General features: G+C 40.0%; 1 protein-coding gene across 1 annotated transcript in view; it reads right to left on the bottom strand.

Moving 5' to 3' along the window:
* Positions 1-14,271, bottom strand: part of HPGD (15-hydroxyprostaglandin dehydrogenase) — a 39,169-nt gene that overhangs the window by 12,883 nt on the left and 12,015 nt on the right. The window contains exon 4 of the mRNA XM_006258524.4: positions 729-825. Within this exon, the coding sequence (XP_006258586.1) occupies positions 729-825 (97 nt within the window). The remainder of the gene's footprint in view (positions 1-728; positions 826-14,271) is intronic.

Genomic DNA, 14,271 nt, shown 5'->3' with positions numbered 1-14,271 from the left:
CTGTTGACAGGACTAACTCCTGCAAGTATTTTCCTAAACATTTGCTGAAGGATGAAGTCCAAAGGAACAGTTTTCTACCACCTCTCACAGCTGCCACAACGTAGTGCACCACAGAGGGGTTTCTACAGAGTTAGATGAAGGACTGAAGTGCTGCATTTGCTTCAGCTTCTTTCCCTTTTTTGCTTTCTGTAGAGGATTGTGTGGCACTTTCCAACCCCTTATATTTAGTGGCCAATGGTTTTTTCATCTATCAAAAATGTGATGATTTTTGCAAAATAACCTAGGATTAGTCCTTTGGGACTATACATATTGAAGGACACTCTTTTTATGCACAGCATCATTCAAATTTATTTTTGTTGTCTTTGCAAGATAAAGTGTTAGTAAAGAAGTATGACTAATTAATAGTATTTAATTGTTATTCAATGTGCAACATTTCTGAAATCTAAAGGGAAGTGTATCTGATTGCATAGTCATACCATGCTCAGTATTATGGCATCTGAAACTAACTGTACAAGAAATTACCAAGCTCATAATTACATGGTCCAGTTCTGAGAAATTGTACATTTGAGATTTGGAGGTCCTTGCTATCCAAGTAAATATTGTTACAGGTTTGAAGACTCCCCCCCCAAGTCTTTAAGAAAGAGAAAAAAGAATAAATAGTAATTATAGATTTATTTATTTTTAAAGTACCAAAAAAGAACAAATGTTTAGCTAGAAGAATCTCTTACCTGCCATAGATGATATATTAATAATTACACCTCCATCACCTCCATTTCCTTTTCTCATGTACTCCAGGCCAATGTACGTTCCTCTAATCACGGAAGTCTGAGATGTGAAATACAAAGAGGAAGAATTCTAAACATTTCCTTTCTTTGCTTCTGTTAATTTGGGAACTGAAGATTTTTTTTAGTGTTGGTGTGCAAAGTAGTGAGGCTTTTCTGTTATTTATAATTTGAAGATACAAGATACATGAAGAAATCCATGCTGAGCAGCATTACTGCTGCTACTGAGATTACTGGTAGCACTTATTTTTTTTCAGTAGTAGATAATCAATCTAAACAGCAAACACACTGAGGCAAATGCTTTATGAAGTACACAATACGCAAGTAAGTACTTAATTATTAATATGCTACACAACTGTTTGGCCTAAGGATGAAAACAATCAGCATATTAACCTTTTCTCTGGATTTAATCCTCATTATTAAAATTGATTAAGCACTGATACTGTGTTTTGCCCTGTATAACATATAAATAATAGAGTGAATCCTGAGAGGTCCTAAGCATTTGAAACTCCTATTGGCTTCAGTGGAAATAATTAGGTGGTGAAAGCTGGCTCTGGTGGGATCCTTGGGCTAATGCCTTGGAAATACCAAATGGGGAACCCAAGCATAGGGGCTTCAGGGGCCCAATCCTGTGCAGCCCAAGAATGGGAATTCCAAGGGCATGCAGGATCAGGCTTCTGAAGCCCCAGGAACGCCTGTTGGGGTGGCTGGAAAGCACAGGCAGCTGCAGGCTATCCACACTTTCCCTACTTAAACCAAACAGATGTTAGCTGCAAATCAGTGGCACAAAAATCATGCTATCTGTGTTATGGACACAAATATTGAGCATCTGTGGCATGACCAGGAGTTTGGGTGTCTTTTTGCTTGGTCTTTGTGCTGCCATAGAAATGTTTATGGCAGCACAAAGTCTCTTTATACCCTCAGTGATGTTCCTGACTCAAGGAGTTTGCAATTTCAAATCCTCATTCTTTACCTGTTAAAATGAAAGAAAGCATTGCCATTTGCTTTAATACAAGTAACAACAGTCCCAGTAGACAGATACTGGGAGACCAAAAACAGCTTTAATATAAAACTTTAGAATGCCTGAAGAAAAAATAAATTAAAGGATGACAATAGTATAATAGGGAAGCAGTACTGATGTGGTTCGTTGCAGGACAAATGAGAGGATGTGTGTGCATTTATGTTTTAACAGGAAAGTTTGAGGCGGTACAACTGGCACACTCAATCCTTGCATATTTTTTCTTCACTCAGATTCATTCCTGCACCCCTCCAGCAGTCAGAACTCCCAGAGTTCAGTGAGAGGTAATGTCATAAAGTAGTCATACAGTAGTATAGGATAAGATCCAAACTGAAGAGCTTCCAATACCAGAATTTCACTAGTGCTAAGTTTAGTACCTCCTTCCTTTCAGTTAAGTGTTAGTAAAGTGTTGCCTTTTGCCTAGGTTTTGCCATAAGCATCCCACCTTTGGCTTTCTATTTTTTCCTTAAATCTGTACATCAGGTGATTTTTATAGCCTTAATTTAAATTAGCTAGTGTGAAGTCATGTTGAAGTATGTCATTCTAGCCAGGAAGATGATATCACTTCTTAAAAGAGAGCCTTATATATATCATATAAGCAGCTAGTGCCATTTGCAGAGGTTCCCATTCAAATGAAGAAATGTAAATGCCCAAGTGGCCAAGTCTTTCACACACATAACTTCTTCATGGAGAGTACTGAACAGCGAAGGCTTGCAGAACTGCCTGTAAATCAGGAGGATCAAAATCTCCCAAAGTGCCTTGTTGTAAGGAATGGCCAGTTAAAACAGAAAAAAAATCCCCCTTAAAAAATCAAAACATGAAGTACTTTGTCCTACTGCAGTAATGTTATCTATACTGCAAATACCAAAATTGGAACATTTTTGGAAGTGAGATCTTTTTCTACATTTCATATTTCAGTTATAGATTATTTTAACAGCAGGTCTAGTTGATCCATTTTCATGCAGAAATGATTAAATATTAACACATTCATGTTAAATAATTAAACCATGCATTTCAAGGAAATGTAGGTAATTGAAAACTAAGAATGGGCCCAATTCCAAATGGTGTAAATCAGAGTGTTTGGCTCTGAACTCATAGCTCAATTATATCTTAAGAATGGGATGAATATAGACATCAGATTGGAAAGCCCCTAATCCTTGTATCCAGATATTTAAGACAAAAGTTCAGAAGTGTCTGTTCTAAGGGTTAGGGTTTATTTCTACTTTAAATAAACACATGTGTAGAACCTGGAAGTCCTACTATCATCATTGTCCCCAAAGACGGTATATAACAGCTACTTGGACAATGGTATCAGTAAGTTGCATTTTAGGAAACTGACTTCCATACTCTAATATTGAAAAGACTTGACTGAAATGGTCTGTTGAATCCTCATAAGTAAAATGAAGGCCTTGTCTGGCCTCAACACCCTCTATTTATGGCCAAGGGGTGAAACCACAGGTAATTTGTAATCATACCCAATTCAATCTGGGAAAAGGAATTTTGTATACCACTGCAACAGCCAAAACACTATATAAACTTTCGTTCACATCTGGGACAAGTGAAAACCCGCTTGCCTGCTTCTCTGTTAGGACCTAGCCTTGTGAAATATTCTTAACTTCAACTCTCATTGACATTTCTGAGAGTTGAAGGTACTTGGTGCAAGAGTGAACAAAACTTGGAATTTATATATCACAAGAAATTTTGACATTTCAAAATTAGTTTTAATTTCAAATCATAACAAAAAGAAATGGTTCTGAAAGTGCTTGTGAAATGGAGATTTAATAATTGGTGGTGCTGCTTTCACATCTTGTAGTATTACTGCTTTAAGACATGGTTATTCTGGAGAGAAATATAAAAGGTGACTGAAGTTAAAAGGCTAATGGATCCATTAGTAGGGAATTTAGATGTTTGCGATTTGATAGTAAAAAGCCCATCATAAACCAAATTATAACTGCCTTCAGAGGTGGAGATCCCTCTCTGTCCTATAGAAGTTACTTGCTCACCGGGTAGAAAGGGAATACCCTACTTGACATTTTTGGAAGAAATAAATCAACAGAATAGGGAAATAAATTGGGGATCTCATAGCATCTGGTGAAGCTTTCCCTCTTTCTCCATCCTTCCAATTCATGGAGATAACAGCTAGGTTACTACCAAGCCAAATCTTAACCACAAGGGTTTATCTTTACTGTAGAATTAGCATGAGCTTTTACTTTGGCACTACCATTTCACTCGGATCCCATACATATATCACCCAAATATGGCAGGGCTTAAAAGCCCAGCTAGGTAGTGTTTTACAGAAGTTGAATCCAGAGTCTTCTTATACTTGGACAGATCATCCACCCCATATGCAGTGAGATAACAGGTTAAAATACTCAAATGCTGATAGACCTGCAGCACCATCCTTTAACTCTCACTATATACCTGAGAGAGAAGTTCTCTTCATGGTTTGCGAAGAAAGACTCAAAGTGTAGTTCATCTTATTATAGCATAAAGAACCATCAGATATGTTCCTAGAAAGCCTAGCAGCTCATTATAAATTCAGAATTCTCAAATGTGGATAAAATCAAGGATGGGAATGTGGCTCCTCATACCTGGGTGCCAATCATCCAAGTTTAACTCCACAATAAATATATACCCTCTAAATTTGGCTCAGTAGAGAGAGGACTCACAGAAAAAGCACTCACATTAAAAAAAAAACAACTATTTTCTCCTTTTTCTTATTCTGCCTACTTTCGCTAGTACATGACACTTCGGTCATAAGCATCCATCTTTTGGTATAAGTGAGAAATATGTTGCCTGGATTTTGTAAAAAAATCTTACCATAAAATATGTGCTAGAAAGCCAGACTGCCAAAAATAAGGACATTCAATATAATACAATAAAACCTACCTTCCTGTTTTGGAATATCATGAAAATTGACATCCATGGAGCTATTCTCCAAACAGATGAGTATAAAATTTTACTTCAGTACAACTTCAGTGAACCGATGGAGGTCAAATGGGCAATGGTTCTGTGAGAGGGGGATGGTAGGAAATAACTTTTAGTTTGATAAATTCTTATGATACGTTTCAAGAGAGAAAGTGGAGAAAGTGGATTCATGCTATTAAGTATAGTTCTTAAAATAATGTATCTGTCATTTTTTTATTCAATTTGAAATTCTGTAAAATTAATCCAATTTATAGATATGTTCTTTTAAAAAATGATTCGTGTGCATTGGCTAATTCATCATATGCAACAGGAAGAATTTCATACAAGATAGCACATTTTTCTTTAAGAAGTTATTTTTCCCCTTTAAATCCATTTACAGTTGTTTAGCAGCCTGGATGTTCTCAATCCAAAAATGTCAAGAACAAAGAACAGGAAACTCCTCAAATTTAAAAATGAGCATTTACTAAATACTGATAAAGTGAAAATTAGCATAGTTGAAATTATACTCAGTGGACATGTCTACACATGACCAGTGCTCCCTCTAAGCTGTGCGTGTGCGTGGCTGCACACAATAAAAAATCATGCAACGCAACAATGGAGGACCCGCGTGCACCTCCCTGCTGGCTGCAGGGGGGAGGGAGAACACATTGCGGGGTGGACTGAAGCGGCACATGCTGAAAGGGAGAGGCGGGACCAATTTAGGAATGGACTGAAGCAGTGCATTCATGGACTGAAGCGGCGTGCTCACAGACTGCTACACCTTAGAGGGAACATTGCACATGATGCTACGTCGCTGTAGCAATGCACTTCAGAGACGTAGCATCGGTGGGCAAAAACTGTGATGCTGCAGCTATGTTGCCACAGCTACACACTCCCTTGGTATACTGCAACACTACAGTGACATAGGGGCTAAAAATACTGTGCACCGTGAAAACAGCGGAGTATGGGTTGTACTGCACCACGATTTAGTACTAAACGATGGTGCAGTAACAACAGCGCCATAGCGGCATGTGTAGACATGACCAGTGCTTGCAAACCTAGCTATTGCAACCCATGTTATCAAAACTTATACTGATATTTGGTGCCTACCACGCCTAGCTACCAAATCCCACAATCACCACACCACTAACATTTTCTTACTGAAATACAAATATTGAGCTATAGTGAACAATGAAGACATCCACTATCATGCTGTGTTACAGGTCTGTGTATGGTCCCAATGAAAGCAACTGCATTATTTCAACTGCCAATAAAATAGCATGATATTGTTTAGTATTGTTATCATCATGAGCACAGGAAGTTTTCCTGACCTAATATTAACTTCTACAATCCCTGTCAGAGTTGGATCAGAATAGATCATGTACTCTAAAGTGCCATGCTAACAATAATAATAAAACCCTGTAATACTTGACAACACTTTGTTATTACTTTCAGAGTAAATAATTATACATGGAGGAAAAACTCTTTAACATTGAAGACCCAAATCCATGCCAGCTTTTTGACTAATGATCCTAATTAGCAAGCTGATTAGTCATTTATTTAGAAACAACAAACTTAGAGACAAAAGCTAAACACTTGGGCTTTTCTTGTAATCATCTTGCTCTTTATGTTTAAACAGAAAATGTGCTGACATTCTGTTTCTAAAAAAATCTTAACGTGTTTCTTTTAGCTCTGCAATAATATCTACTCAGTGCTGTCCGTATGCTGATATATTTATCACTTATTCCAATTTCCATACTATTTCTGTATCATTATAAAATTGCTAGTGTGATTCTACAAAACAAATGAAATTACTTTTATTCAGAAAATAGGTAGATCTACAACACAATTCTGCTAATTCATTATATAATGCTTTTCTAATGACCCAGGATTCAACCCTATTACCCTCACTTTCTGGTGCAATAAACCCCCCAACTTTCTATATAGGTAAACTAAATAGATATCCTGCATTTTGGTAATTTTGGAGATGATATTGGTACAAAGAGAACAAGGCATCACATATTTGGAAGCAAACTTCACCTGAAACTTTACAAATGTGTCTAGGGTACTTCTACCCCTATGTTTATATTATATTAAGAGAAAAGTTGATGTGGGCAAGTACATAAAGCAAGTCAGTGGGGAGCTGTAATCTGAACATAAGGTGCTTGATGCTCATATTGTGTTTTTGTAGGTCGCTCACCATCCAAAAGACAGTATTTCAAAATACTTTGTGAGCTATGCATAAGCTGCATGAGCTATATATAATAATCTAATGTGTTTGTAAACTAAATATTGCTGGTAAGATCTTTGGGGAAAAATTATCACTCTGTTGTTGTCCAGGTGGGTGGAGCTGACGGATTCTATCCCTCTGCCAAGATTCCTTCAGAAATCCCCACTGTGATTTGTGGTTTTAAAAAGTGTTTTTTATTAACAAGGATTCCAAGACATTGTTATTTGTTTAGCTTTCATAAGGAGAGAGAAAGCTTGCAACTTGAAATATCAGTTAATTGCAGCTTGCACTCGTAGATTTTTCTGAATGCTGGGCTACAAGTGGTGTGCTAAAACTTAGGCTACTTATCAGTAACCAAGAAAGAGCAGATTTATTAACCCTCCTGTATTTCTCCTGGGTGTCTGAATTTCCTAGGAAAATCAGGAAGAATAATAATAAATGGTGAAAATAGAATAAAGATATATATGGTTAGTTTATCTAAAGGTCTACATCTTTTGTTGTATGCTTTCAGAATAAAGTTTCTGTGGGTTCTGCAAAACTCATAGTCTTACTTTACTTGCCATGTATCCTCAAAGATAGTGGAAACTGTGCTACATCCTGACAAATTTAACTTGAAGAGTTTATCACTGCAGAGTCAATTTGGCTTTTATTGCATTAGTTACTTAATAATCATGCATTGAGAGTTTGTAAACCAATAAAATCACTTTATGCATAAGCAGAGGTAAATCTGCATGTCATCTTCTTATGTGTTGGTTCAGAATGAAATGTAAGTATTAGATATGGTGAGAAGTACTGGACAAGTTTTGGGGGCTGTGTTAGAAGAGGACTGTAGAGGATTTGCAGACAAGTGATAAATACAATAACAAAAATTGGAAAGCAAATGATATAAGAAAAGATTGAAGGAGCAAAATATGTTTTGGCAAGAAAAGAGATAAAGAGTGAGAGCACGATAGTTTTCAAATATTTGAAAGGCTTCCATAAAGAAAATGCAGTACCACTGTTTTCTCTTTCCACAACAGGCAAGACAGCTGCCAACAGATTTAAACTTCAGCAAAGCAGATTTAGATCAAATCTCAGGAAAAGCTGCCTATATCTGAGAACAGTAATATAATGAAGCAACTGCTTAAGGAGCATGAATAATCTTTCTTACTGGAGATTTTCAAGGAGAGGTTGGATGGGCATCTGTCTGGCATGGTTTATGGATAACTCAGCCAGCATTTATACAGGGGATTGGAACAGATCATCCTTGAGGTCCCTTCCAAACCTGTAATTCTATATGATTATATTTAGACCTTGCAGAATGCTTTGTGCACACATGCTATTGACTTCAAGATGAGTGATACCTGTGACTACAACAGTAGTTTCCTCTCCAGGTGCCTGATCCTGTCTGAAGCATTGAAAAAGGAATGTACTAGTGAGCTGATGACTTGCAAGGATTAAGTCTAGCAGAATGCTGGTTTGATTTCTGAAAGGGCAAATATATTTGCATACGCTACTTAATTATTTTCTAAAGATATTAAAAGAGAAGGGTCCACTTTCAGAATTTCATGGGCCCTGAGTAACAGTGTGAATAAAGTAATCAGCTTTCTCTGATACTGAGGCATGGGGAAGAAATAATAAAGATCTACTAATTAATCTGATAGGAAATGGAAAATATGTGGCTGTGTCCTATATTAGATCCTTATTTGCCTTTATCTTGCCAGCATAATAGCATAAACTCTCTGAGAGGGTATAATAAGGGAGAAAGACACTTGTACTGCAGTACAAAAACATGGACAGAGGACTGCTGGCACAGGGAAACTTGTGTGTGACAGCTGAATATATATATCTGCCAAAATCTGCATGAAAGTCTGGCTTTCCTTTGATGTTGTAACCATCATTTTGAAATGTTGACATTTATCTTGTGTGTGTCCTTGGGTGTGGGACTGTCACGATACATCGAAGGCAAACTAAATCATTTTACTGGAAAACCTAACGCTTATCAATATTGTTCATAGAGTACGGGGTTGACTAGAGGAACCTGTTTCTCTTGGACTTCAAGGAGGACCTGAATAGTGATTGGTAATGGCCCAAAAAAGTCACATAACAGAGGGAAAAGAAAGTTTATTTAAGGACAAGATTTGTCTACCTCTCTCTCATGCTCTCTCCTACATGTTGACAAGTGCCTGAGCATTTAGCCCGCCCAGAGCCTGCCTGCCTACCTGAGCTGCCCGGGGGCCTGGTGCTTCCCTCTGCGGTGCCCCCTGGGACTGCCCAAGCTGGGTGCCTGTAAGCGGGTGCCACTGGGGGGGGCGGGGGGGCTGCTCCTGCCACACAGGCTCCGGGGGGGGGAGGGGCTGGGAAGGGGGGCAAGATCAGGCTTGCTGCTTTTCTTGGGCGGAGCCTGCTTTCCTGGGTTGCTGCCAGGCTGCCTGCAGAGCTTCCTGCAGAGCTGCATGGAGCCCAATGCTTTGCTCCATGGCTGTAGGGGCAGCAAACTAAAATTCTTCGAAGGAGTTTTAGTTTGCTGTGCCCCAAGTCATTTAAAGCGCATTACGCCATTGAATTTCCTACAGCGGCTGGAATTAATGCGCAATACACCGTTGAGGCATGCAAACACTGACACCATTAAAGCAGTGCAAAAGCAATTAGCTGGCTTTAATGTGTCATGCACACGTCTCTTGTTTCATCTACACATGGCCGGAGATACTAATTCCCAGTCAATACTGGGAGTTGTTTGTGACCCCAAAGACATGAATTACAGGGCTTTCGCGCACATTGCACTTTGAGTTGTTCAAATGTTGACAGGTGTTAGTGCTAGCTCGAATTTGGAAAAGTCATAAATTCAAGCCAGCAGGGTCCTTGAGGACTGAAAGGTAAGAATACTTCCGCCCCTCCAACCATTCCAGGCTTCCCTTCTGCCCCCAGGGGCTCTTCCCAGCCCCTGCCACTGCTGCTGCTGGGCTGCCACTTTTCTCCAGTCTAAGCCGAGCCCAGAGAGCAGTAGTGGCCAGGACGGCCAGGTAGATGGATTCTCCTTGCCTGCCTGCTCCCTCAGGCAATAAACTCTAGAGTTTACTGTTGCACATTAGTAGGTACATGTAGATGCTGCCCTTGGTGTGACTTCAAACAAGCTACTTAATTTCAGATGCTCAGAGGTATTTAGGTCCCTAACACACATTTAAATACCCTCTCATTGTGCCAGTATGTTCAGACTGTTGAGTGTCATGTCTATGGATTGGCTTCTTCCTCTGTTGTTCTACATAATATTTCCCTATGTGATGCTCCTATTTTGTTTTTTTAGTGGTGTCCACAGAATTATAGATAAGGACCTACCTAAATTGCAGTGGAAGTTCATGACACCTTCAATCTTACTATTTTCACTGCTCCCACCCCTTCCCCTGCTGCTGAGTGGCTGAGAGCAATTAATACTGCTGTTTTTGCCTCCCAGCCACTCAGCGGTGGGGGGAGAGGGGGTCATGTGGCAAAAAGAGGCAGATTAATAGTGCTGCTGCACCATGAATTTCCACTGTGATTTAGGTACATCCCTAATCATAGAAAATAGTGTTAGCTGGAACGTAGGGATTTATATCCCTTAGGCAGGATAACTGATACTTAAAACTACTGTATACTTAAGCTAGAAGTCTTTTAGGCAGCATTCTTAAAGCATGTCCTAATTATGTCTGTCCTTATTCTCTTGCCGTGTCTGATACTTTGTTGCTTCATTCCACTTAGAATTCCTGATATTGTAAGATACTCTTCCCAGCGGGCTCTGTTGATTTTATGAAGGAATTTGCTTTGGAATTTGTTGGTTATCTTGTCAATTAGTCTTGTGGATTTCTATGAATCTGCTCCATAAAAGAGGATAGACATGATGCTAGTCTTGAACATTTTTATTTTTGTATCAGTTGATCATGCTACTTTGCCATATCTTTCAATTTTGTGATTTCTTTTTATATTTATATGTTCATTATTTGGCATCTAGCACAGTGTTACCATCACTGCAAGTCTTACTTCCTATATAGGTAAAATTACTTATTCCTTCTAATGTTTTTCAGTTACTTCTGATAGTGTTTTTTAAGACACTGATAACCATGTATATTATTTCCCTCATACTGATTAACAAGCCAACTTGTTTTGCTATATCTACTGACATCTCTCTCTTTTTCTTCCATTGAGATGAACTTAGCATGCACCCTCATCAGGAAATTCACATTTGTACAAATGTGTTTTATCATTTGTACACAAAATTCCTTGGTTACCTTCCTTATGATCCACTTAGTGGTCAATTTGAGCAACTGTGAGCACATAATACATTCTTGCCTTACAATTATTACCACAAACTCTTGGTAAATCATAATTTTCCTAGAATTATTCCTGTATATGTTGATAAAGATCTTCTGGTTTACTGGGCTTTGTATATTTAAGACCATCTTAAAAAGTTGTTCACATCATTTTCTTTGCTTTTTTTCTGTACTAAGAATTTTTACTTCTGCTTACTTAAAAGATCTCCAGTACTGCTAAATACATCCTCAGCTATTTGTCTTATACAAAATTTTAAGGTCACATTTTGATATGAATGTAAAAGTATGTTTTTAAAAAAATCAGTGATCTTTAGTCATGAAATATCAGGATTAGTTTACATGTCACTAGTATAAAATGTTCTGATTTCAAGCACTCTTCCTTAGTAGGTGTAGAGGGACCACTGAGATGTCTCTGGAAACAACATCCAAAAGGTGCAAGTTGTTTTTTTCCTCCTTGAAACTGCCTGACTGGCAAATAAAGGACAGCATTTATTGCTAAACAAATACAGTAACAGAGTGTAAACAGTTTCAGGGAAATGCTTATGGCTATGCCTAGACTGTGTCAAATATTCTGCCTATGCTTATTAGTACCATTGCATTCTGCTGCAAAATCAAAGTTGTTAGCAAAATGGAAAACAACCTTGATAATACTAATTTGAGCTAGCAGAGCTAGTTAAGTTGAAGATGTGATTGCCTTCAGGAGCCTGTGTTTATGGACTCAAGACAATCAAGGTTTAGTTCAGTATTATTTGGTTATGTTCCATGCAGGACTGAATTATGAAATACTTTACAGGATGATATGCTTGGCAAGTTTGTCATTAGCCAGGTTTCATTTGGGGAACACGAAATTTCACCTATGAAATCAGAGGCAGTTTTACCTTCACACTTTGTATAAATAGTGGAATAAATAATATGATGTATATATAAAGCTATCAAAGTGATGCGGAAGTAAAAAAGATGAAACTGAAAATGTCCATTGAATACTGTTATGTTCTGCTGAATAATAATGAGCCTCTTCTGTGTTTGAGCAAAGTCTCTCTCTATGCATATTAATTACACGTGTATTATAGATGGATATTTATCTTTTGACTATTGCTATTTTTTGCTGATAGGCACCTTTTCCCCATTTTCTAAGGCTGCCGTTGAGGTGTTCAGTGAAAAATTAAAACGTGAATTCCTTAATATATTTTATTCAAGAATCCAGACTTGATTACTAAGGTTAAATATACACATGCAAAAAGCCCCTGGCAGACATGCTCTAACTAATGAACTTCAAGTGAATGAATCAAAAAGACATTCACCATTCAATGGTGGGGCTTGGTGCCTGCCTGCACTGGCCAAGGCCAGCAGGTAGTGGATATGCCCACATGCCTCCCAGGAGCCTGCTGGAGCCAACCCTGCTGCCCCACCAGCTGGCACCTGTCAAAAGCAGCTGTGGGAGAGAAGGGGAGCACCCCTGCTGTGAAGGCCCCCTCACAGCCTGCTGGCTGGGGGTCTCAGGAAGGGGTGAGGGCTGGACTAGGTCTGCAAGGCAGGGGACCTCCTTTCCCTCCCTGCTACAGGGGCTGCAGTGTGGGGCTTCCCAGCTGGATTTTTGCTACACTGGGAACTGGGGCTGGGGGAGAAGGGAGTCCCCTCTTGCCATGAGGGCCCCTTCCCCCAGTTTGCTGGCTGGGATCTCGAGGTGGGGGTGGAGCAGGCCAGATCTGCATGGCAGAGGGACTCCCTTCTCTTCCCACCCCACCTTCCCAGTTCCTGGAGCAGTGAAAAGCTGGTTGTACAGCCCCATGCTGCGGCTTCTGGCTGCCATTGTCAGGAGGCTCAGGTGGGAAGAAGGGAAGGGAGCATGCCTGCCACATGGGCCTGGCCTGTCCCCACCGAGACCTTAACCAGCAAGCTGTGGGGGATCCCTCATGTTGGGGGGGCACCTGCCTCTGCCTTTTGACAGCTGCAGCCAGAAGTTGCACCACAGGGCTGCCTGGCCAACTTTTTGCCACACCAGGAATTGGGGCCCTATGGGATAAATGCACAGACCTGCTGCACAGACCTGGCCCCCACAAAGACCCAAGTCTGTAAGTTTGACGGGGCGGTGGGCGGGGGGGGGGGGGGGGAGGGAAGGCAGCATCTATGTGGCAGAGAGGCTCCATTTCCCTTCTCCCCAGCCACAATTCCTGATGTGGCAAAAAGCGACAGCTAGAGAAACAGAGCCTCTCCACAGTGTGAACCCAGCCCTACCCCCACCGAGACCCAAGCTTGTAGGGGAGGATCTATGCAGCAGAGAGGCTCTGTTCTCCCATCTCCCCCTACCTATCTGCACAAGGAGGACACAGAGCCTTTTCTGTCTCCTATCTGTGATAGCCCAGAGGTGGGGCTGGGCTAGTGCTCACCTGGAGCAGACAAGCACCAGCAGAGGCTAGCAAGGTTCCCAGTGAGAGGCCCTAGTATGGTGGCAGAAAGCAACCTAAATTGAAGAGCAATAATTATGGTACACATTCATAAAAACCACCGTAACCTGAAGTGCTTGCAGGGGTGCAGCAAGAAATAGGGGATACAATGTTTACCAGTGCACCTGTCAGGGTAACTAGAAATAATGGCCACAAACTGGAAGAGAGCAAATTCAAAATGGACATCAGGAAAAAATTCTTTACAGTGAGGGTTGCCAAAATATGGAATAAGCTGCCAAGGGAGGTGGTGCTGTGCCCTTCCTTGGACATATTTAAAAGGAGATTGGACAGACACGTGGCTAGGGTCATCTGACCCCAATACTCATTCCTGCCCAGGGCAGGGGGTCGGACTCAATGATCTAATAGGTCCCTTCCGATCCTAACATCTATGAAACTATGAATATAGCTTTACATGTATAATGTAATTGTGTAAATATTTCTTTAAAGGGTGGTGTATTTATGCATCGAAAAGTTAAATAAGGGTCCAAAAATTTAATGTCACTGAAATATCCAATTTACCATTCCTCCGTTTTGAGAACTGAAGCATGATTAGCCTCATCACATTAGTACCTAGGGAACAAAGGCTCAGTTTCCTATTTCACTTCTA

The sequence above is a fragment of the Alligator mississippiensis genome, chromosome 2 (assembly GCF_030867095.1).
Source record: "Alligator mississippiensis isolate rAllMis1 chromosome 2, rAllMis1, whole genome shotgun sequence".
NCBI classification, from domain to species: domain Eukaryota; kingdom Metazoa; phylum Chordata; order Crocodylia; family Alligatoridae; genus Alligator; species Alligator mississippiensis.
This window is presented reverse-complemented; position numbering and strand designations above follow the sequence as displayed.